Here is a 26,384-nt window from a genome sequence, read left to right on the forward strand (position 1 = left end):
ATGATTTTTGATCAGATGGTTGAAAAAGACCAAGAACAGGTGGAGGATGAGGCGGATATTTTTAGTTCAAGAAAATTGACGGGGTTACAACAAAAAGATATAGAAATAAAACGGAAGTATCAGAAAGCATACATGGAAGAGGAATCTGAGTGTATACCAGAGTGTTATTACCGTAAAGGTAATGTCTTGATGAGAAAATGGAGACCTTTATATATGCAGGCAGATGAAAAGTGGCCAGAAGTTCATCTAGTAGTATTGCCGGTAGGGTATAGAAAGGAGGTGTTGCGGGTTGCACATGAGGTACCAGTGGGAGGTCATTTGGGGATAAGGAAAACTCAAGCTAAAATCCAGAAACATTTTTAATGGCCCGGACTACATAAAGATGTAGTTAAATTTTGTCAATCATGTCACACATGTCAAGTGATAGGGAAACCTCAAGCAGTGATAAAAACAGTGCCCTTAATACCCATTCCAGCATTTGTGGAACCTTTTACAAGGGTCCTAATTGATTGCATAGGACCGCTTCCTAAAACAAAAAGTGGGAATCAATGGGCGGGTTTCTCCACTCACACGCCAAAGTGCCCACGCCGACGTGAACGCTGTCGATGTTCACGACGGCGTGAAACTGCCCCTAACCCGACCGATTCAGGGCCCGATAATGGGCTAGGAGCGGGGCCGCGTCATTTACACGCGACAGGCCTTGTCGCCACATAAAGGCGGCGCCGCATACATGACGCGGCCGGCGCCGCATAACTGGCGTCACCCGTGCATGCGCGGGTTGGCCCGCGCCAACCCACGCATGCGTGGTTGCCGTCCTCTCCGAGTCCGCCCCGCAGAAGATGTCAGACGGATCTTGTGGGGCTGCGGAAGAAAGGAGGTCCTCCTTCAGAGAGGACGGCCCGCCGATCGGTGGGCACAGATCACGGACCTGACCCCATTTGAGCTCCCCCCCCCCCGGTGCGGGATCCCCCCCCCCCCCTCCCGCAGGCCACCCCCCCCAGCGTTCCCGCGGTGTTCCCGCCGGCAGCGACCAGGTGTGGACGGCGCCGGGGGAACCCGCGGTTTTGGCCTGGCCACTCGGCCCATCCGGGCTTGAGAATGGCAGGGGTGCCGGAGGATCGCCATTTTGGGTGTCTCGGGCGATTCTCCGGCCTGCGCCGCGGGGAACTCGGCGGGGCCGTTCTCGCCACTTGGGAGAATCACGGGAGGGCGTCGGACCGGCGTCGTGGGAAAATTCGGCGACCCAGGCGATCGGCGCGAGAGTGGATAATCCTGCCCAATATCTTTTGACTATAATGGATGTGTCTACTAGGTTTCCAGAGGCCATTCCAGTACATAATATTACAGCCAAAAAGATTGTGGGGGAGTTACTTACATTTTTTAACTAGATATGGACTGCCCACAGAAATACAATCAGATTTTACCTCGAGGTTATTCAAAGAAGTTATGGATAGCTTAGGAATAAAACAATTTAAATCAACTGCTTACCATCCAGAATCGCAGGGAGCGTTAGAAAGGTGGCATCAGACATTAAAGACAATGTTGAGGGCTTATTGTCAAGATTACCCAGATGGATCATTGAGATGAAAGGGCAAAATCTTAAACTTCAGTTTTACACAATAAAGTAGGTCAAAAGAATCTTCTGAAAACTTTCCTGAAGTGAGGAGTTGATTCATCTCGTGTTGGCAACAAGATAGTGAAACATTAACTCAACTGTGACTCAGTTGCACAAATCTTGCCTGTGAGGCAGAGATATTTGGATTCAAATCCTACACCAGGGACTTTAGCAAACAAGTGAAGCTAGCACTTAAGGAACCACTACTCTGTCAGAGGTGCCCTCTCAGCTGAATGTAAATAAAAGCCACAGTATGACTTGAAAACGAACAGGGGAACTCCCCCAGTTCCCTGGTCCACGTTTTTTCCCACATTGCCACCGTACAATTGTTATCTAGTTGTTTATTTAATTGCTGTTTGTCAGTATTTACTGTGTATGATTTAGCTGTCGTATTTACATTACAACAGTGACCACTCCACAAATGGCTATATTGGGTGAAAGCATTTGGATTTTCTTGTCACGATTTTGAATAAACAGGAAGTAATTTTTTCAATTCATTTATGGGGTGTAGCCCGAGACCAACATTTATTGCCCATCCTTAACAGGGCATTTAAGAGTCAACCACATTGCTGTGGGTCTGGGAGTCATATGTAGGCCAGACCAGGTAAGGACAACAGATTTCCTTCTGCCCCTAACCCGACCGATTCAGGGCCCGATAATGGGCTAGGAGCGGAGCCGCGTCATTTACACGCGACAGGCCTTGTCGCCACATAAAGGCGGCGCCGCATACATGACGCGGCCGGCGCCGCATAACTGGCGTCACCCGTGCATGCGCGGGTTGGCCCGCGCCAACCCATGGGGGCATTAGTGAACTAGATGGGTTCTTATGACAATTGGCAATGATTTCATGGTCACCAGTAGACTTTTCACTCCACATATTTTTTATTGAATTGAAATTCTACCTGCTGTGGTGGGAATGGAAGCCTGGGCCTAGAGCATTACCTTGGGCCTCTGGACCATTAGTCCATTGACAGCACCATTGCACCACCACCTCCCTACAAAATAATTGATCTTGTGTAAACTTTCCAGTGCCATTGCAAATAATTGTTATGATATAAACATTAACATTTTAGTTTCAGATCCCTTCTGATAATACCGTTTTGTGGAGGTGCTGCTTTATATTTTATATTAATCTGATGAATACTTTTAGAGATTTTTCTCCTCTTGCTTTAGGCCAAACACTTTTGAGGTTGTGGCACTGGATGGAGTAAGCACTGGCATCTTTCAGTTCTACACTGCCCAAGAGAGCGCCGACTGGTTGCGGTCAATATCAACCAACATTAACGATTTGACCCTGCAAAATGTAAGTATTTTAGCTCTAAATAGAATATATATTCAATTAAAATAATGATGTGGATATATATCTACGATATGAAGTAGCTCTCTTATCTTCTGGCCTGAACAAACTGCAATAAACATGCCTCTCGGCATTCCAGTTTCAATCATTGGAGAAAAGTATTGGGCGGGAATCTCCATCCAGCGACAATATGCGATTGGGCAGAGAATCGTACATGAGCCGAAAGTTGTGGCCGGAGCCGGGTGCCTGACGATGCCATGCTCTAGTGCCTTGACAATACCATCAATGCGTTCCTGGCCATGCTCTACATCATCCTCATCGAACAAGGCCTGACGTTCATCCCCTCCACCAGCACGTCGTCCCTCTGCTGTGCGATGTTGTGGAGGACGCAACAGGTCACTATTGGCTCTTGCATGACAGGGATTATCCGCTGTGGCCGTGATTGATGATGCCTATCCGAAGGCCACAGACCGATGCAGAGACCTCCTACAATGACCCCCATCCAGCGACCACGGGCATGATCGAATGGTGCATCGGCATCCTGAAGATACGGCTCAGGTGCCTGGACTGCTCTGGAGGGGCTCTTCAGTATACGCTAGGAGGGTCTCCCACATCTTAGTGGCCTGCTGCATCTTCCACAACATCACACAGCAGAGGGACGACATGCTGGAGGAGGGGATGAATGCTAGGCCTTCTCCAATGAGGATGATGCAGAGGATGGCCAGGATGGGCAGGGCATGAAGTGCAGGCAGGTATAGGAGGCCCCATAACATGTGCGCCAGGGCCGGTGCACACAGGATGCTCCAATTACCTCCACGTACACCCACTAGGGGTCCCGGTACGAACATTCCATCCCCCGCCACAACCCACTCCCATGACTACCACCACCACAGCGCCACCCTGCTCCACAGCGCACTCCGTGAATCTGACCTGCCTCACTGTGAGGTATGGGACCTGGGTTGGCAGTAACACCGGGTCTGGTCCATGAGATGGAAGATGATGGCGACTCGCTCTGTGATGAGCTCTTCTGGCCAGCATCGTTTGACAACATCTGTCCCCTGCCCATGGTAGCACTTTCCATCATCCACCTGGGTGATCCCGGCTTACGAACTGCCCATTCCATCACACAGTCCCCCAAGTCCTTGGGGTGGTGGTGGTGAGGAATGGGGTGTGGGGTGGTGGGTTTGGCGGGGGGTTGTTGAGGTTGAGAGGGAAGGGGAGGATGGTGGGGGGTTGGTGTTGAGAGGGAGGAGAAGGTATGGGATACCAGTGCGATGTGCCGTGTACCACCTGGTGACCCCGGCCCGTGCCCAGCTCCACTGTCTGCCCATCTTCTCCCCCCCCCCACCCCGCACTCTCTGTAACCAACAGAGACTATCCCCCACACCCTTCTGACAGAGCATCGAGGAAGGTTGGAACTTTTGTGCACAGGTATATATTTTGAACATAACAGTTAAGCATCTCTGTAACAATTTCTGCCCTCGCCCCTAATTCCATCCTGTGTGCTGCCCCTTGGCAACTTAACCTTTCTGGCCTTATGGGCCCTAACGCTACATCTAGGTGGATTCCAATGCGGTATACCAGGGGTGGAGGCAGCCTGCTGCGAGTCCTGCCCTGTGACCTGGGTCCCTCTTGGCAGCCATCCTCTGGGGTGTCCGGGCCTGGATGGGCCCAGCAGCTGCCCGGGTGTCTCAGGTGGAGTGGTGCCACCCTTTTCTACCCACTGCCATCGGATACGCCAGAGAAAGGAGGAGGAGAGTCTGAAGCACTGTGGTATTGCAGCACTGCTCTGCGGGAGTCACCAGGAAGGGCCCCATCACCTCCTCCTCCCTCGGGGTGCCCGATAGCCGCGGGCTTCTCCATGGGAGGGGTGTGTGACCAGAGTGAACTCCTGGGGCTCCCCTACCACCTAGCGCTGCCAGTCCGGCAGGCCCTTTCTCGTCTCAACATGGGTCTCAATATTCATGGCCACAGAGACTGTGCCACATCCTTCTGGGAGTGGATCAGGTCAGCCAGTGCCCAGGCTGTGTCATCACTGCTCTCAGCCATAAGCTGTTGTGACTGGGCTAAGCTCTGGAGCGCCACTGCAATGACCAGGTGGCCCTGGTACAGCTGGCATGTGGTGCAGGGTGGCATGCAAGCAGACTGCCGGCGGGTGTGGTTCCGTCACCCTCTGGATGAAGGGGGGAGTGTTACAGATGTTTGTGACAGGGGTTGGTGCCAGGAGCACGGTGCTGCCTACTTACACTGACCATCCTGAGGAAGTCATTCAACTTCTTCCAGCACTGCTGTCCGATCCTAGCGGTGAGGCCCATGACGCTCATGGCCTCTGCCACCTGCACCAAGGCCCGGTGTACAGTGATGGATGGCAGCTTCCTTCCCACCCTGGGGAAAAATGTGATGCGCCTCTCCTCCACGGTGTCCAGCAGGGTCTCGAACTCTGCATCCGCAAATTGGGTTGCCGCTCTCCGTGCTGCCATCTTCCTGGCTGGGATGAGTGTGTGTGGGGATTGGAGTGCTAATATGTGGCTGCAGCTTGTCAGCCTCTCGAGTGGTAATCAAAACCCCGTCGAATCGGACACCGTTTTTCATTGAAATTGATCGAGTTCCACGTGGCACCGATGCTAGCCCATTAAAGGATCATGAATTGCTCCGGGTCCGGCTCCAATTTAATTATCGTAGAAGTTCACCGATTCAGTCCCCGCATCAACACTTAGGGCTAGATTCTCCAAGTGTCTAGTTCTACGATGCAAAAATCACCGAGGCCCCAGCACCGACCCTCCGACGGGTGAGGGGCTAGCAGCCGCGGCACATAAAACACACATAAAATAATGGCCGGAGAATTGCCGAGTCCGTGACCGAGCATGCTCACGGCGACAATCTGCGAAGTTCCTCCAGAAAAACTGGCGTGAAAGGGCCACATGTTCCTGGCCCTGCAGGGGGTTGGCAGGACGGGGCTGCAGATACGTGCCCCCACACTACCGGGTCGGAGGCTGCACATGCGCACAGCGGCCGCGCATGCGCACGTCGGTGGCCTCCAGCGGCCGCGCTGTGCTCCATGAAGGACTCGAATCGCGGAGCTGGACCCTAAAAATAAAGCCTCTGATCAGCCGCGCGCCTGACCCTGTCCCCTCGCACAAACATTTCCTGGCCGCCTATAAGGCACCTGCCCTCCGATCAGCCCGCCCCCGACCAGGGCGTCCGCGGACTGAGTCCGCAGCCGCCACGCGAGTATCCCGACTGGCTGGACCACATTAGATCCACGCCGTCGGGACCTTGGCCAGTCAGGGGGTGGAGAATGGCGGAGCGGACCTCTGGCAATGGCCAAGATAGGTCTTAGGCGGCGCGGTGGACTCTGTGAGTACACCGCTTTTTGGGGCCCGCAGAATCAGGGAACCGGCGCCGGTCCCATTTCCGCCCGGGAAAATGGATTCTCCGGAACTACGCCGGCCGCGATTTCGGCGTCGAGTGCGGTGAATCCAGCCCCATATGTTTGTTTGTTGTTTACCTAGTATTTTTCTTTCTTTTTGTTATCTATTTATGTGTTTATTTGCTTTTTCATTTTTTTCTTCCATTAATGCAAACAAATGAGCTTATATGGAATGCAAACTGTGCTGGATAGACAGGGAACACCCACTGATATTAAGTCCTTATATTAAAAAAGGCTATGAGGTAGATGAACACTGCAGTCTTGAAATCCATTGTCTGCTGTGCGTTTAGTCTAGTGGGGCAGATCCGTCTGTTGGGTCTGGTGTACCTGGTGACTGATTTAGGAAATGGTCTTGCTAGATTTTTAAATGGTCTCTGTTTTTGAACGTTTAATTTGGGTTTCCAGCCAGTGATTAAAAAGAAAATTATTATTCGGTGTCAAGCATGTTTTCACGACAGCTAAAAGTGAAAACAAAATGACTGTTTGTGATTTTACTGTAATGCTTTAGTACACTCCTGGGTTGATTTACCTGAGATTTTAAATCATTGAACATAAACTGAACGCTTTTCAAATAATGGAGAGAGGAACTTAATAGGAGCATCTTAAGCATTTGCGTGATAAGGTGGCAATTTCAAGATTTGCATACTTTTCCAAATGGTCAAAAATTAAACCCCAAAGGGTGGATAAATGTGAATATTTGAATAAATTATTTTAATTCTATATATTGTTTTAACCATGCAGATGAAAATGGCCAATAAATGCTGTTCTCCAAATGATCAGGTAGGATATCTCTCTTTCGGAGCAAAAAGTATATGAGTAATAAAAACGTGCTTTCATTTAAACAAATGTGTTCTCCACCAAAATTTAAAGAGTGAAAAGGATGTTGAGTTGCTGTTTGATAACAAGAGCTGTGCAATTGTACACTACTGTGCAACTGGAACTCAAAGATGGATAGGTTAAAAATGTCCAGTTATCAAATTTAAAAGGGATTTACTGCATAATATATGTATTGTTAAATAATAGGCCCTGTTTAAAGTATTTGGACTTCAGTCATTCTTGAGATAGAGAAGTTGGAAGTTTCTATTTTTGCTGTTACTTTATTGGGAAGCAGCAACTGTTTACTAGAGAAAGACTTCCAGTAATAATTTAATGAAAAAAGAATTCAAAATCAGAAATTTATTGAAAGCAGTATATCCCATAAGTCAACATCTCAGATATTTAGTATGTTTTATTTTTTTTAAGTCTAAAATGCTAACTGTATGTCACTTGATAGCAAGATTTAGAGTATGAATTTATGGCTACGCATGTTTATGTTCTAATTTGAGTGGGAGGAATGGATCCAAATTTTCCCATCCAATGGAGTCTATTATAGTCAATGTGAACAAATCTGTTACCATCCCTGCACTGACTTTAACACCTACAGCAGTTCTTTAGGAGCTAAATAGATTCAAACCAGCAAGGTACACTGTCTAGATTATTATTTGCTCATTGCAGAAATTGTCATAAGGAATACATATGTCCTTATAGAAATAGGTAAATTAATTCAAAATTGAGGTTGATACCAGTGGGGGAAAGTGTCTTTATTTTAAACTCAGTTATTGTACAGAAGTTTCTTTTAAGTGAAAAAAATAGCAGAAGAAATAAATATTATTTTATAAATGGACGCTTGCATACAGAAGCAATAATGAAATAACGACAGTAAACTACAAAGATATAGCAGAGATGAAGGATGGGATAAAGAAGTGACGATGGAGGTAAAAACAGCAATATCAATAGAAAGTTGTCACTTGACTTCTTTTTGGCTCCCCAAATGCAACTTGCCCAAGGCTAGCTGTCAAGTAGAGCATTCAGCCCTGGCCTACATGTCTTCCTATTGTTATTACTGCTGTGTTCCACTTAGTTGCGAGTCAGAGATCCAAGGGTAATGACTTGGAAAATTCTGCTACCCTTCAAACTCAGAGAATGAGATCAGTTTCAAATAGTGATGATGTGACCTATTTGAAGCCTGTCATCCTTTTGTAGAATCCGAGGGGTAAAGAATGTTCAGAATATTATATGGAAAATGTAGACCAAGAAAAGGACATTTGACCCATCAAGCCTGTTCTTTCCACACGCTCCACTCAATTTATATTCATGAGAAAGGCGTCAAAACATTTCCAAGGAGATAAAATCGTGGATGTTTCTTGGGTTCTTATATAATTTAAGAGAACTCCCAAGTGCCAATCAGATACTTCTATGTGTATCAGTTAACCAGTTACATTTCATAGATAGCGTCTTCATGGTCCTTGAGGCACAGGTTCCATCAAATCCCATAAACTATCTCATCCTCTGTGCCTATGCATTTTTTATAACTTGCAGTTCCATTACCCAGGCATTTATTAAACGAATAAAATCATAGAATCATAGAATCATAGAATTGTTATGGGCCAGGGTTTAGAGAACCCCAAAGTGTATCATGTAATTCACCTGGCCCACAATTTTTAATAGATTGTGGTATGGGGAGCACACGGCCCACTCTACAGGTGTGGTACAGTAGAAATGGAAAAGTATTTTTCAAAGCAAAACAATGTTTATTCTATGAACTCAAGTTAACCTTTTTAAAACATACAGTGAACATCTTAGCAACCATCAATTCAAATACAACCCCCAAAGAATGCAAAACTAAGTAATCCTTAATAACTTCCCAAACAACATCCAGAAGACAGAAGAAACACCTTTTAACAGAAGCACATCAGGTTTATAATTCTGAATTCACCAGATGATCAAAAGATAGTCTTTTAATGGCAGAGAGATCAACAGTACACCTGCTCTGCCTGACTTCAGCTCCAACACTGAAAACTAAACGAAAACACACACTGCAGCAAACAGCCTAAAATGAAAGTAAAAAGCTGACAGACAGCCCAACTCCACCCACACTCTGACATCACTGATAAACACCCATTGCTTAAAGGTACATTTTGTAAACACCCACTTCTTAAAGCTACTCTCACATGACAGAATTTACAGTGCGGAAGGAGGCCGTTCGGCCCATCGAGTCTGCACCGGCCCTTACAAAGAGCACCCTACTGAAGCCCACGTATCTATCCTATCCCCATAACCCAGTAACCCCCACTTAACATTTTTTGGAAACTCAGCGCAATTTAGCATGGTCAATCCACCTAACCCACATACCTTTGGACTGTGGGAGGAAACCGGAGGAAACTCACGCAGACACAGGGAGAACGTGCAGACTCCGCACAGATAGTGACCCAGCCGGGAATCAAACCTGGGACCCTGGAGCTGTGAAGCAACTGTGCTAACCACTGTGTTACCGTGCTGATCTTCAATCTTCGAGAACAGCGGTTCCCAACCTTTTCCTATATGCGGACCATAGGTCATCGTCAAAGGCTTTGGCGGACCACAACGTATGCAAGCCGATTTAAACATCCTTTTTTCCATAGCCGACAGTTGAGGGGAGTCAAACCTATATATAAACAGGTATTAAAGACACAGCTGCTTCCTCTAATTACCTGTGATACACACTCAATAATACATTGCGGATTATATTACAGAAGGATGTTTGTGACGTAAATTATATTGCAAATAATAATATAAAATCTATTTATCCATATGAGCTACACATAAATTGTTTTCCATGAATGACCAGCAGTACTTTCACGGATCACCAGCGGTCCCTGGTTGGGAACCACTGTTCTAGAAATTACAAACAACGTTCTCCGTATGAGCACAGAACTGGATGCAATTGAAATTGAGTTCTGCTGAAAACCTTTTTAGGATGAAAGTAGCTCTGGAAAATGCAATTCTAATTCAAAGTACTGCTGTCCAGAGGAGAAAATAATAGCCAGCAGAATGCATTAAGTATCAGTTTTCTAACCGGTGGAGAGTCAGATCTTCCCTCTGTGGGAACACTCTTGCTACATCACTTGACAAATTACATCCAGAATAACTCCATCATAGACAGCCCATTAAGCTACTTCGATATTGTTCAACCCAGGAAAACAATACTAAAGTCCCGACAATCCATAACCCCAGCCTATAGTGTTGTTTCTAGTGTCCCTGCACAATCTGTCAGGCCAGTATGGTTACTGCTGCAAACCTCGCAGAGGAAACAACTTGAATGGCAGACTCATTGTTCCAACAAGAATGGTGCAGCACTTTGTAAAATCAAGAAACCCTTGAGGTTACTACTTTCAGTTGATAAAAATTAGAAACATTTTGACCGAAGGTTCTCATCGAAACTTACTTCTCCAGTGTACAGAGTCAAAGAAGTGCGCACAATTTTAAAGGGACATGTTTGAGTTATTTATTTTAAGTGTAAGTAAGTACTGTGTGAAATCACCAGTTAGAACCCTCAGTCTATAGTGTTGAATGGGGGTGATATATCAACAAATTTATTTGGTCATGTTTGTGTCTGTACCTTAAAATAGCAAGAGCTACATCAGGCTGCAGGTCTTTGTTGCTGTTCTGATTGGAGCTTCTAAAACACCCTAAAATTGCTGGTGTCATGCACAAGGTACAAAATTAAAAGTGAGGTGATATTGAAACTACAATGCTGTAGAAGTAAACTGCCAACACTGATGAATATTTTGGACTTGCTTGGCCTATCCTTGTTGTGCCATTACAGCAATGGAGGCTATCACTTTAAATTGGAATCAAATCCTCATGATTCCACAGAGCACCTTTACGAGTTAATTCCTTGACAGTCTAGTTCAGCACTTTTCTGGCTGATTTAGACATCACGTGCATGGCACAGAGTCCTTGAAGGTTTCATTGCAAAATTAATGGCTTTGTGTGCAAGAATCATAAAAAATATACAGTGTTTTGATGTTGAGGATTGACTTTTCAATTTTCTAAGGTTTTCCTCTGCAGATAATTCACATGGGATGGGTGAGTGAGAAGCTACTAGGATCTGATTCCAATCAGCTTTACAAGTTCAAGTTTCTGGGACTGAAGGGTTCATCGCTTCACGTTTTCAATGCTCCGCCGGTAAGGGACAGAAACTCTTTAATGTTGTACAGATTTATCATATTTTACTCTGAGGCTTAAGTTAAAACAATTAGCTTAACTTTGGCACGAAGATCAAAATTACGTCAAGTGTGTAGATGCTCCTGATAAAATCACCTTTCTCACCATGTTTCCAAATGCTCCAAGCTTAACTTCCAGGCATTTAAAAGGACAGCATGTGAGCTGGCCCTTAGCCTTAATTTGCCAAGCAGTGGTTACACAGCCTCCGTTTTAAGCTGTGCAGTAGAATATCAAATCATTTAAAAGCAAATGTGTAAAATTTTTTGCACTATTCTCATCCAGTTCCATCTCATTTGTGTCAGCCTTGGCTCAGTCATAACACTCTCATCTCTGATTGTGACCTCAAGATCCACTGAGCGCACAGTTTGGGTTGACATTCCAGTATAACACCGAGAGTGTGTTGCAATGACAGAGGTGCCATTTTGGACTAGATCTTAAATTGCCTTAAATGGATTTTAAAATATTCCTCGCATCATTTTGAAGGAGGGAAATTCTCCTGGTGTCCTACTTCAACCAAAATGCATAAAATCAGGTTCATCTGGCAACTTATCCCATTTCTATTTGTGGAACCTGACTGAGCACACATTGGCGGCCATGTTTCTCTCCATGATAAGCATTTTCAAAAGTGCCTCAATTTTGAAAGGTGCAACATTAATGCAAATTCTTTATCTCCTGATGACACGGTAGGTTGTAACTTTGTTCCAAATTTAACTTTGTCGCCAGCTGATTATTAATGTATAGCCATCGATGTTTGTTCTGAACCACATTTGCTTTTGGATTGTATGATGCAATATTAATAACTCATGCATTTGTATAAAATACTTTGACTGCTACTTCAACACTTCAGTTCCCAATAACCAAAACACATTTTCAGAAAGAATTTGCAGAGCGTCAAAAATTATGATGTCCTATTGAGGTATTTATTTGAGCAGGGAATTATGTACATTTCTTGGTGGTTCCTGGAAATCTGAAATGAGCGGCGCGATTTAACCAAAATGTTTTTAAGTATGGTAGCGAGCAGGAACTGCCAAGGACTTCTCGCGCTACGCCCGGCGAAGCCGTCACTGCAATAAAATGTTAATTGGTCCATTAAACAAGGCCCCACAGGGTTTATACCGCCGGCTGATTCGTGGAGATCGCACTCGCCAGTCCCCCCGCTAACAAGGGAAAACTCCTGCACAGTCAACCCCACTAAGCTCACAGCCATGCCTCCCAGAAGACCAGCCCCAAGATTTGGGGGGGTGCAGGCCTGGACAGATTACTGGACATGGTCAAGGCCATTCGGGATGCCCTTTTCCCCTGAGGGTCGTGTAAGGTTAGGCACAGGGCAGCAAGTACTCTCTGGAAGCAAGTGGCAGTGGCCGTCAGCTCGGGGAGCGCGACCAGGAGGACTGGCATCCAGTGCCGTAAGAAGTTCAACGATCTCCAGTGGGCCGGACCCCTCCTCCCCCCACCTTTCTTCTCCAGTAATGAGAGGAAACAGAGAGGTATGAGAGTTTGTAATGACTTTTATGGATGTTATGGGCCAGGATTTAGAGAACCCCAAAGTGTAGCATGGAGTTTACCTGACCCACAACTTTTAATAGATTGTGGTATGGGGAGCACATGGCCCACTCTACAGGTGTGGCACAGCAGAAATGGAAAAGTATTTTTTTAAAGCAAAACAATGTTTATTCTATGAACTCAAGTTAACTTTTTTAAAACATACAGTGAACATCTTAGCAACCATCAATTCAAATACAACCGCCAAAGAATACAACACTAAGTAATCCTTAATAATTTCCCAAACAACATCCAGAAGACAGAAGAAACACCTTTTAACAGAAGCACATCAGGTTTACATTCACTACTGAAAACATTTATAATTCTGAATTCACCAAATGACCTAGAGATAGTCTTTTCATGGCAGAGATCAACAGTACACCTGCTCTGTCTGGCTCCAGCTCCAACACTGAAAATGAAACTAAAACACACCCTGCAGCAAACAGCCTAAAACGAAAGTAAAAAGCTGACAGACAGCCCAGCTCCACCCACACTCTTGACATCACTGATAAACACCCATTTCTTAAAGGTACATTTCTTAAACACCCATTTCTTAAAGGTACTCTCACATAACAATGAGAGGGATAGACAAATATGTGGAGGGTGATGGCGAAACATGGGTGCGGGAGGGCAATAGTCTAAGAGTGAGTATGTGTATTGTCTGTTCAGATGGGGATGTGGGGTTTCTGGAGAGAGAGTAATAAGTGAAGCTACCAGGTGTGTTGAACTGAGGAATGCTGGTCAAGTCAGAGTGTGATGAAATTGTTATGCCACTCTGCTGTCATGTCCTCCTGAGGCCCAGGATCTGCTTGGTGCTCTGTCTTCAGGCTGGAGGAAGCACACCACTGCTGCTGGCTTCCTCAGTCACTTACTCCACACCTGCTTGGTTGGAAAGACTGTCCACTTCCTCTTGTCCTTGGGAGAGCATCCTTCACTGCAGCAACTCAAATCCATTAATAGAGTCTCAGGGTGAGAGTGAGAAAACCAGGAAGCCACTTTCCCAGTCCTCCTCTCCATTCCTCTGGTTGCTGAAGCTTCAAAAACACAAGTCTTGGTGATCCCTTGTAATCCATTAAATTAGAATTACTTTGGCAATATGGACCCATCATCCTGCCTGCCCTTCCTGATTGGTCCAGCTGCCTGGAGGCAAGTTGCTAACGCTGTGGATGAGTTAAGGAGCCATGCCCAATCTTGCAAATGAGTTCATTTTGTTCCTGAATTGAAAACTGGTTCCGCTATTCTGGCAAAAATTAATTCTGCAGATTTCCACCATATATTGGTGGAAAAAAAAAAAATTTTAATTAATTAATTAAATCAATAGCACTAAACGACATAGGGTCAGATGATGTGGAGTCTGTGTGGGTAGAGTTGAGGAACCACAAAGGCAAAAAAACCATAATGGGAGTTATGTACAGGCCTCCTAACAGTGGTCAGGACCGGGGGCACAAAATGCACCACAAAATAGAAAGTGCATGTCAGAAAGGCAAGGTCACAGTGATCATGGGGGACTTCAATATGCAGGTGGACTGGGTAAATAATGCTGCCAGTGGACCCAAGGAAAGGGAATTCATTGAATGTTTACAGGAGAAATTTTTGGAACAGCTTGTGATGGAGCCCACGAGGGAACAGGACATTCTGGACTTAGTGTTATGTAATGAGCCAGACTTGATTAAAGATCTTAAAGTAAGGGAGCACTTAGGAGGCAGTGATCATAATATGGTAGAATTCAATCTCCAATTTGAAAGAAAGAAGGTAGAATCAGATGTAAAGGTGTTACAGTTAAATAAAGGTAACTACAGGGGCATGAGGGAGGAACCGACGAAAATCGACTGGGAGCAGAGCCTAGTGGGAAAGACAGTAGAACAACAATGGCAGGAGTTTCTGGGAATAATTGAGGACACAGTACAGAGGTTCATCCCAAAGAAAAGAAAGGTTATCAGAGGGGGGATTAGGCAGCCATGGCTGACAAAGGAAGTTAGGGAATGCATCAAAGCAAAAGAGAAAGCCAAAATGTGGCAAAGAGTAGTGGGAAGTCAGAAGATTGGGAAGGCTACAAAAACACACAGAGGATAACAAAGAGAGAAATAAGGAAAGAGAGGATCAAATATGAAGGTAGGCTAGCCAGTAACATTAGGAATGATAGTAAAAGTTTCTTTAAATACATTAAAAACAAACGGGAGGCAAAAGTTGACATTGGGCCGCTCCAAAATGACGCTGGTAATCTAGTGATGGGAGACAAGGAAATAGCTGAGGAACTGAATAAGTACTTTGCGTCAGTCTTCACAGTAGAAGACATGAGTAATATCCCAACAATTCCGGAGAGTCAGGGGGCAGAGTTGAATATGGTCACCATCACAAAGGAGAAAGTGCTAGAGAAACTAAGAGGTCTAAAAATTGATAAATCTCCGGGCCCAGATGGGCTACATCCTAGAGTTCTAAAGGAGATAGCTGAAGAAATAGTGGAGGCGTTAGTTATGATCTTTCAAAAGTCACTGGAGTCAGGGAAAGTCCCAGAGGATTGGAAAATCGCTGTTGTAACCCCCTGTTCAAGAAGGGTACAAGGAAAAAGATGGAAAATTATAGGCCAATTAGCCGAACCTCGGTTGTTGCCAAGATTCTAGAATCCATTGTTAAGGATGAGATTTCTAAATTCTTGGAAGTGCAGGGTCGGATTAGGACAAGTCAGCATGGATTTAGGAAGGGGAGGTAGTGCCTGACAAACCTGTTAGAGTTCTTTGAAGAGATACAAATAGGTTAGACCAAGAAGAGCCAATGGATGTTATCTATCTTGACTTCCAAAAGGCCTTTGATAAGGTGCCTCACGGGAGACTGCTGAGTAAAATAAGGGCCCATGGTATTCGAGGCAAGGTACTAACATGGATTGACGATTGGCTGTCAGGCAAAAGGCAGAGAGTTGGGATAACAGGTTCTTTTTCGGAATGGCAACCGGTGGCGAGTGGTGTCCCGCAGGGTTCAGTGTTGGAGCCACAGCTGTTCTCTTTATATATTAACGATCTAGATGACGGGACTGGGGGCATTCTGGCTAAGTTTGCCGATGGTACAAAGATAGGGGGAGGGGCAGGTAGTATGGAGGAGGTGGGGAGGCTGCAGAAAGAATTAGACAGTTTAGGAGAGTGGTCCAAGAAATGGCTGATGAAATTCAACGTGGGCAAGTGCGAGGTCTTGCACTTTGGAAAAAAGAATAGAGGCATGGACTATTTTCTAAACGGTGACAAAATTCATAATTCTGACGTGCAAAGGGACTTGGGAGTCCTAGTCCAGGATTCCCTAAAGGTAAACTTGCAGGTTGAGTCCGTAATTAAGAAAGCAAATGCAATGTTGTCATTCATCTCAAGAGGCTTGGAATATAAAAGCAGGGATGTACTTCTGAAGCTTTATAAAGCATTAGTTAGGCCCCATTTAGAATACTGTGAGCAATTTTGGGCCCCACACCTCAGGAAGGACATACTGGCACTGGAGCGGGTCCAGTGGAGATTCACACGGATGATCCCAGGAATGGTAGGCCTAACATACGATGAACGTCTGAGGATCCTGAGATTATATTCATTGGAGTTTAGGAGGTTGAGGGGAGATCTAATAGAAACTTACAAGATAATGAATGGCTTAGATAGGGTGGATGTAGGGAAGTTGTTTCCATTAGCAGGGGAGACTAGGACCCGGGGGCACAACTTTAGAATAAAAGGGAGTCACTTTAGAACAGAGATGAGGAGAAATTTCTTCAGCCAGAGAGTGGTGGGTCTGTGGAATTCATTGCCACAGAGGGTGGTGGAGGCCGGGACGTTGAGTGTCTTTAAGACAGAAGTTGATAAATTCTTGATTTCTCGAGGAATTAAGGGCTATGGAGAGAGAGCGGGTAAATGGAGTTGAAATCAGCCATGATTGAATGGTGGAGTGGACTCGATGGGCCGAATGGCCTTACTTCCGCTCCTATGTCTTATGGTCTTATTGGCAATTAGAGAACTGCAGAGTGGGGCAGTTTTGAGGTTGTATTGAGGTATGTATTGAGGTTCATCAATGGACTATGAATAAAAATTTCAATTTCAAAAGCAGTTGTGTCCACAGTTCTAGTGATACAAAAATCTGTATTATAAATTATTTCCACGTCTGATTTATCATTTGAACCACAGCTTTCAGTCTATCTTAATCATCGCAACGGCAACAGAATTAATGAGCCCAACTTTCCAGTCTTTCTGAAACAATCAACAATCTGCAAGTGGGTTGGGAAGCAGAGTTGACCACTATTGGGAAGTCGTGGGATTGAGAGCCCGTTGCCTCCCCAATTCCTGCACCCCCACACACACCAGGCCCCCCAATTAGGTCAGGGGTGGGGAAGGGTGAAGTTGACCTGCACCCTTGGCTAATTAAAGCCCTTAAGGGGCTAATTAAGAATCACTTACAGATTCCAATCAATCCTTCATTCAACAATGAGGGGGCGGTGCATGCCCTGTGGACAAGCTGCCCGGTAAGCCCTGATAGCTGGGGGTTGACCATCCTGTTCAGGCACCTGAGCTGGTGGAAAGGGCCGCTCCAGCAGGAAGACTCACCCTACCTTCATCCACCAGACTGCCTGACTGACCCTGGCAAGACTGCCCTATTTACCAGGCTTCTGGGGCTCTCCAGCAAATTTCTCTTCCTGCAGTACCAGCAGTGGCCTTGCTGGGACTAAAGAGCTGCTGGCCCTCTAATTGACCAACAGCTTTTAAAGGCACCAAATGTCTTAACGGCAGGTATGTCAGTGCCAGCATGGGATCAAATCAATTGTGAGGCATTGTCAGGTAGGAAGCCTGGTGGACTTGATAGGCAAAGAGCAGTAACCCAGGTAAGCGTTTTCTACCTTCCATGTAATTTAAAGTCACCCCCCGCCCCCACACCCTACCATCACCATGCACCAGTCCTGTATCCGTGGGATCAAATTAATACTTTCATACAGAAAATGGAAAATTAAAAATATTAGAAAGGCCAGTCTACAGCTGGGCAGAACCTTGTAACATTATCTGAATGCAATTGGTTTCCAATGTCTTCAACTGTTGATACAATTCAACTCGACACATATTGATAGATGCACGGAAGATTCTCTTTACAAAATGTGATGTTAATATGTGGGGATCAATATATGCATTCCAAATTGAGCCAATTGAACTAATACATGATTGGATGTAATTTCCAATCAAGCTCATGTATTTAGCATGTGGTATTATATGCTTCCATTTAGGTGGATAATTTCTCATTTAAAATAAATCAGGTGGCCTCTGTATTAAGGCAGTGTATCAGCAAATTGGTATGAGCCAGTTAAGTGATTAATAGTACAATTTGCTACTGTTAAAAAAATAACCAATATATCAAAAATTGTCCAGAGATTTGTAGGGCATTTTTGAACCATATCAGCAAAATGAAAGGATGCATTTGCAATATGTATTAATGTTGAGCTCGAAACTTGAATTTATTATTCAGTTATTATATTTAAACCATGAACAGAAATATTTCAAACCACCTAAACAATACACTGACATTAACTAGTCACAAAATATATAAATTATTCACTGATTACAACGAATGTTTTAATGATCCAAAAATAATGGATTTTGTATTGATTTCACCATTTGGGCAATACAATGGCATGAGGTAATGAATAAACTATTACCATCTTACAACCTTTTCTAAGCCGAATGACAAAGATTTCATTTGTTTCCCCCGTGGATAGTAAAATTAGGAAAACCTTTCTTCCATAAATTCACATTCAAAAATATGACATATCTGTTAATTACCCTTTACTCCCTGCACACAATAGGGGCACTCATGTGAAGATTGTCTCCTGGGGCAGGATGTTTTGGATGGCAGGGTTTCCTGTAGAATTAATGGGGAAGACAACCACCCCCAATAGTGACTTCCCCACAGTCACTTAATTCTTAGTGGGTGTTAATTGGGTAAGGAGAAAATTTCCGCCCCCATCTGGGAGGAGGAAGTCCCGCTTTAGACAGCTGCGGGCCATCCGATTGTCAGAAACTGCAGTCCCAACAACACCAGGTTCAATCAATGGCCACTGCTGGAACGACAGGCAGAAGAAGAGGAGCTAAATGCAGCCAGATTTGAGGTAAGTCAGGAGTCTTGGCAGAGCCTGGCTGGCAGCCCCCAGCGAGGTGGATGAGGAGTTGAGGGACCTGGTTTGCCAAAGCCTTTCCACAACCTACAAGGCACAAGTCAGAAATGTAATGGAAAAGCCTCCACTTTCCTGGAGGAATGCAGCTCCAACAACACTCAAAAAGCTTCCAGGACAAAGCAGCCTGCTTGATTGGCAGCCCTTCCACAAACATTCCCCCATCCATTACCAACGCACAGTGGCAGCAGTAGAGACCATCTACAAGATGAACTGCAGAAGCTCACCGAGGCTCATTAGACAGTACATTCCAAACCCACGACCCCTACTATCAAGAAGAACAAGTGCAGCAGACACATGGGAACACCACCACCTGGAAATTCCCATCCAAGTCACTCACCATTCTGACTTTTAAATATGTCACGGTTCCGTCACTGTCACTGGGTCAAAATTCTGGAACTTCCACCCCAACAGCATTGTGGGTGTGCCTACAATGCATGTGATGTGTTGGGTGTTCTTGATCAGTGGAACACATACAGGCCACCAACACTTAAAATAGTGCAACACTATTTTATTAAGTTAGAAACTGTTGAACACACTTTCACTGTGGGTTAACACGATGTTAGATTAAACTAAAGACCTATGCCTGTCCGAACCAGTCTATGCACTCAGCACATGGTGAGGTCCTGTGCTGTAAGCTGTAAGCTCTGTCCTTGTAGGAGGCTGCATCCCGAATGAGCGGGAACTCTGATGCCCCCTGTCTTTAGAGTGAGTGTGCTCTAACTGGTGATTGGCTGCGGTGTTGTGTGTGTTGATTGGTCTCGCTGTGTGTCCATCAGTGTGTGTGTATCTGCACCATGATATACTGATGTATATCATGACATCTCCCTTTTTATAAAAGAATGTATGTGTGTGGCAATAAATAATGTATGGTGAAAATGTTTCTAACTACGTGTGGGGTGCAAAGACATATTTACAGGACTATGTACATGAGAACCAAGCTATTTACATGGGAAGGTGCCTGGTGCAGAGAAGCAGTATGCAACGAGAATAACGAGATCAACACTATATACAAACCAGGGAAATGATCAAACAAAGCAACGAAACAATTCAGAGAGTCTATAAGTCCGCAAAGTTCATAAATTAAGTCTCTGAGGTGGGCGACGAATTCTGGTTGACCGCCTCAAGGGTGGGTCGAGAGCGGGCTGGACTGCGTCAGAGTCAGGGGGAGGCAGAGTGACAGGGAGCTCTGCATAGTCCGTGGCAGGGTCAGCAGGAGGGCGAGGCGACAGTTGAGGATCACCTGGCGAGCGTGGAACGAGACGAAGGGCCCGTCGATTGCGGCGCAGAATAGAGCCATCCGGTAGACGAACCAGGAATAAGCGGGGGGCCACCTGCCGAAGGACAACAGCGGTCGCAGACCATCCCCCATCCGGATGATGGACGCAGATGTTGTCATCTGGAGCCAGAGCAGGGAGATCAGCTGCACGGGAGTCATGAGCCGCATTGTGCTGTGCACGAGACAGCTGCATCCGGCGAAGAACCGGAATGTTGTCGAGGTCTGGGACATGTATGGACGTCACTGTCGTCCTCAGGGTACGACCCATGAGTAACTGGGCTGGTGACAGGCCAGTGGACAGCGGGGCGGAGCGATAGGCCAGCAAGGCAAGGTGGAAATCGGACCCAGCATCGGCAGCCTTGCAGAGGAGCCATTTGACTTTATGTACTCCCTTTTCCGCTTTGCCGTTGGATTGGGGGTACAGGGGACTGGATGTCACATGGGCAAAATTGTACCGCCTGGCAAAGTTGGACCATTCCTGGCTGGCGAAGCAGGGGCCATTGTCCGACATAATCGTGAGCGGGATGCCGTGTCGAGCAAATGTTTCTTTACATGCACGAATGACTGCAGACGAGGTGATGTCATGCAACCGTATCACTCGTTCCTGGTTCGCATGCCTGATGGATCCATTCGTAGGCCCAATCGCCGGGCTCTTCGCCTACTTCCACGCTCGCTACGGGAACTTACACCGACACCGCGCCCTCCTGTTGTTCCTGATATCGACTTCGTGGAGCTGCCTGCCACCATGCCCCTTCTGTCGTCGCCCGTGGCCAGGCCCATTCCTCAGCCGGTGGTTCCAGACCTACCCTTGAGGCGGTCAACCCGAATTCGTCGCCCACCTACTAGACTGGATTTATGAGACTGCTTGTACATTGAACTCATACTACCACTGTGTTAATATGTTTCTGTTCTTATCGTTACAGGAATTTGTTTTGTTGTTCAACGTTTCCCCGTTCTTTGTTTATGGTACAACCTCGTTGTTATGCCGCACTCAACATCACCCCTTGTATATAGTTTAGCCCCATGTACATGCTGTAAATATTGCACACACACACACATTTAGCTACACTCAGTACACATCTCTATTTATGACCACGTAGGCACATGTTCTTGTAAAAAAAGGATGTCATGATATTCAGGTAAACATCATAGCACATACATACTGATGGACAGATCAGCGGACCAATCAACACACACAACACGACTGCCAATCACAGGCAAGAGCATACACAGTACAAAACAGGGAACACGACACTTCCTGAGCACTCGAGCAGGTGACGGCTCAGGGCACAGAGCTCATTACAAGCCATTCAGACATCCACCTTGTGCTGATTGCCAATACAAGATAGAATTAGGAATAGGTCCACAGAATCAAAGGTCATGATTGAACCTCAGTAAACAGTTTACCAGTGTAAATAGATGTTTGAAATAAAACTGCGTTGTACCATTCGCAACCGTGTTGATTCGTCTGTGTAGCAGAGTACCCAACACTTCAAGGGGGGGCAAGGGAGGAAATTACTGGAGCCTTGACAGAAATCTTTGTATCCTCATTGGCTACAGGTGAGGTCCCAGAGGACTGGAGAATAGCCAAAGTTGTTCTTTGTTTATGAAGGGGAGGAAGGATAATCCAGGAAATTATAGGTTGTTGAGCCTTACGTCAGTGGTAGGAAAATTATTGGAAAAGATTTTTAGGGACAGGATTTACTCAGACTTGAAAACAAATGGACTTATTCACGCTAGACTGCATAGTTTTGTGAAGGGTAGGTCATGTCTCACTAACAATCTAGTTTTTTGAGGAAATTACGAAAATGATTGATGAAGGAAGGGCAGTGGATGTTGTCTACATGGACTTCAGTAAGGCCTTTGAAAAAGCCTCATGGCAGACTGCTACAAAAGATGAAGTCACATGGGGTCAAAGGTGAGCTGGCAAGATGGATACGGAACTGGCTTGGTCATAGAAGACAGAGGGTAGCGGTGGAAGGATGCTTTTCTAAATGGAAGGCTGAGACTACTGGTATGCAGGGATCAGTGCTGGGACCTTTGCTGTTTGGAATATATATAAATGATTCAGAGGAAAATGTAACTGGTTGGATTAGTAAGTTTGCGGATGACACAAAGATTGGTGGAGTTGCGGATAATGAAGAGGACTGTCAGAGGAAGCAGCAGGATATAGATCGGTGAGAGACTTGGGCGGAGAAATGGCAGATGAAGGTTAATCTGAACAAATGTGAGATGATGCATTTTGGAAAGTCTGATACAGGTGGGATATCTACAGTAAATGGCAGAACCTTTAGGAGTATTGACAGGCAGAGAGACCTGGGCATACAGCTCCACAGATCACTGAAAGTGGCAACACAGGTGGTGAAGGTAGTCAAGAGGTCATACGGCATGGTTCCTTCATCAGCCGGGGCATTGAGAATAAAAATTGGTAAGTCATGCTGCAGCTATATAGCACCTTAGTTAGGCCACTTTTGGAATATTGCAGGCAATTCTGGTCCTCACACTACAAGATTGATGTGGATGCTTTGGAGAGGGTGCAGAAGAGGTTTACCAGGATGATGCCTGTTCTGGATGATATTAGCAATGAGGAGAGATTAGATAAACACGGATTGTTTTCACTGGAATGAAGGAGGTTTCAGGACGACCTGATAGAAGTTTACAAACTTATGAGTAGCATGGACAGACTGGATAGTTAGATACTTTTTCTCAGGGTGAACAAGTCAATTACTGGAGACATAGGTTTAAGCTGCGAGGGGGAAAGTTTAGAGGAGATGTGCGAGGCAAGTTTTTTATACAGAGGGTGGTGAGTGCCTGGAACGCGCTGCCCTGGGAGGTGGTGAAAACAGATATGATAGTGACATTTAAGAGGCATCTTGCAGAAGTTTTAGTTTAGACCAGCATCATGATCGGAGCAGGTTTGAAGGGGTGAAGGGCCTGGTCCTGTGCTGTTCTAGTGCTTTGTTGGTCTCAGCACATTAAGGTGAGGACCATATCAGCAGTACAGTTCCCATTTTTCCCAGTACTGTGTCAGGGCCCCATGAATCAAAACCCATTCTTTGTTTTAAATTCATTCAGTTTTAGATTTAGATTTATTGTAATGTGTACCGGGATAAAGTGAGAAGTATTGTTCTGCGTACAGTCCAGGTAGACCGTTCCATACCTGAAAATCATAGGACATGCGATAAATATAAAATGTATAGACATAGACACTGGGTGAAGCATATGAAATATAATGCTACAAAAGTAGAACAGATCCATAGAAAGATCAGTTCAGTCCATAACGGGGCCATTCAGGAGTCTAGTAACAGTGGGGAAGAAGCTGTTTTTGAATCTGTTGGTGCGTGTTCTCACACTTTTGTTCATTCTGCCCGATAGATGCTACTGAAAGAGAGAATAACCTGGGTGGTCGGGGTCTTTGATTATGCTGCCCACTTTCCCAAGGCAGTAGGAGGTGTAGACAGAGTCAATGGAAGGGGGGGGGGCGAGTTCACCTAATGGTCTGGGCTGTATTCACGACTCTGTCGCATCTTATGGTCTTGGGCCGAGCAGTTGCCATACCAAGCTGTGATGCAGCCAGATAAGATGCTTTCTCTGGTGCATCTGTAAAAAATTGGTAAGAGTCAATATGGACATTTCCTGAGGAAGTATCGGTGCTGTTGTTCTTTTTTGGTCATAGCGTCAACATGAGTGGACCAGGACAGATAGTTGGTGATGTGCACACCTAGCAATTCGAAGCTGTCAACCATCTCCACCTCGGCACCATTGATGCAGACAGCGGCGTATACAACACTTTGCTTCCTGTAATCGATGACCAGCTCCTTAATTTTACTCACATGATGGGAGAGATTGGTGTCATTGCACCATGCCGCTAGGCTCTCTATCCCCCTTCTGTACTCAAACTCATCATGGATCTGATCCATTACAGTCGTGCCATCAGCTAAATTGTAGATCGAGTTGGATCCAAATTTTGCCTCACATTCATGTGTTTATAAGGGGTATAGCAGGGGGCTAAGTATGCAGCCTTGAAGGGCCCCTGTATTGAGGACTATTGTGGAGGAGGTGTCGTTGTTTATTCTTACTGATTATGGTCTTTTGTGGTCAGGAATTTGAGGATCCAGTTGCAAAGGGAGGAACCAAGTCCTAGGTTTTGGAGTTTGGATATGAGCTTGGCATGGATTATGGTGTTGAAGGTGGAGCTGTAGTCAATGAATAGGAGTCTGAAGTAGGAGTCCTTGTTGAGATGCTCCAGGGATGGGTGAAGAGCCAGGGAGACAGTGTCTGCTGTGGACCGGTTGTGGCGCTATGTGGCAAATTGCAGTGAATCAAGGCAGAATTGATGGGCGGATTTGGGGGTCGGAGGATCCCCGGGGGGCGGCGTGAATCCCGCTCTGACGCCGGCTGCCGTATTCTCCTGCGGTGGTTTTCAAGTGGGGCGGGGTTTACGCCGCGCCGGTCGGGGGCCGTTGGTAACGCCCCCCCCCCCGGCAATTCTCCGGGCCCCGATGGGCTGAGCGGCCGTCAGTTCCTGGCCAGTCCCGCCGGCGTGAAAAAATGGACATGGTCCCACATGGCGGGACCTGGCTGGTAGGCCACCTTGTGGGGTCCCCGGGGTGGCGTGGGGGGATCCGGCCCCAGGGAGAGAAGAACCCCCCTGCGCATGCGCAGGAACATGCCGGCTGGTCTGCGCATGCGCGGAACCACGCCGCCGGTTCTGCGCATGCGCCAATGCGCACCGGCCCTTCGCCGCCGGTTGGCGCGACGCCAACCCCTCCGGTGTGGGACCAGCCCCCGGAAGTGCGGAGGAACTTTCGGTTGGTCCGACGCCGGAGTGGTTCGCGTCATTTTTGGCGCCGGCGTCAGGCCTTCCCGCCAATTGCGGGAGAATTGCGCCCGATGTGTCTCATGACCAACCTCTCAAAGCTCTTCATAATGATAGATGTCAAGGCCCCGGATGGTAATCATTGAGACACATTGACTGGTTTTTCTTTGGCACGGGTATGATAGTGGTCTTTTTTTAAAAACATTTAAAGTACCCAATTCATTTTTGTTTCCAATTGAGGGACAATTTAGCATGGCCAATCCACCTACCCTGCACATATTTGGGTTGTGTGGGTGAGACCCACTTAGACAAGAGAAGAATGTGAAAACTCCATATAGACAGTGGTCTGGGGCTGGGATTGAACCCAGGCCCTCGGCACTGTGAGGCAGCAGTGCTAACCACTGCGCCATCTTGCTGCCCTCGATAGTGGTCTTCTTGAAGCAGGTGGGAACCTGTGAGCGGTGTAGGGAGAGGATGAAGATACCTGCAAACACACCCACCTGTCGTTCCAAGCAGGATCTGAGTACAGGACCAGGGGCTCCATCAGGATTCATTACTTTCAGTGGGTTCACTTTCAAGACTTCTGAAGCTGTGATGGTAGGCATGGATGTGTCGAGGCTGTTGGGGCAGTCGACAACAGTTTCTTGGTTTCCTACTCAAAACGAGCATGGAATGCATTGAGTTCATCAGGGAGGGGTGCTCTGTTGCCAGAGATTTTACTCGGCTTAGCTTTGTAGCCCGTTATATTGTTCAGGCCTTGCCACAACCAATGAGAGTCTGTGTCGTTAGTCTGTGATTCTAGCTTAGTCTGGTATTGTTTCTTGGTGTCTCTGATGGCTTTGCAGAGGTCATACCTAGATTTCTTGAATTGGTCTGGGTCATCTGTCTTGAATGCTTCAGGCCTAGACTTCAGTAGGGAGTAGATCCACCAGTTAAACCATGGTTTCTGGTTGGGGAATGCACCTACTACCTTCTTTGGCACGCAATCTTTGACACACTTACTGATGAAGTCTGGGACGGTGGTAACATGCCTGTTGGCCACTGAGTTTTTGAATATGGACCAGTCCATGACTGCAAGCAGTCACGTAGGCACTCTTCTGTTGCCTCGGACCAGCATTGCACAACCTTCTTAACCAGAATCTCCCACTTGTGGTGATAGGCATCACTGTATATACACAAGGGGTTGATGTAAATACACTACA

The 26,384-nt window shown here is 46.1% G+C and overlaps 1 protein-coding gene across 1 annotated transcript in view; it reads left to right on the forward strand.

Annotated features, from left to right (window-relative positions):
• Window positions 1-26,384, forward strand: part of sntg2 (syntrophin, gamma 2) — a 523,724-nt gene that overhangs the window by 347,785 nt on the left and 149,555 nt on the right. The window contains exons 10-12 of the mRNA XM_072500541.1: window positions 2,789-2,918; window positions 7,084-7,122; window positions 11,212-11,328. Coding sequence (XP_072356642.1) covers window positions 2,789-2,918; window positions 7,084-7,122; window positions 11,212-11,328 — 286 coding nt within the window. The remainder of the gene's footprint in view (window positions 1-2,788; window positions 2,919-7,083; window positions 7,123-11,211; window positions 11,329-26,384) is intronic.

The sequence above is a fragment of the Scyliorhinus torazame genome, chromosome 4 (genome assembly GCF_047496885.1).
Source record: "Scyliorhinus torazame isolate Kashiwa2021f chromosome 4, sScyTor2.1, whole genome shotgun sequence".
Lineage (NCBI taxonomy): Eukaryota > Metazoa > Chordata > Chondrichthyes > Carcharhiniformes > Scyliorhinidae > Scyliorhinus > Scyliorhinus torazame.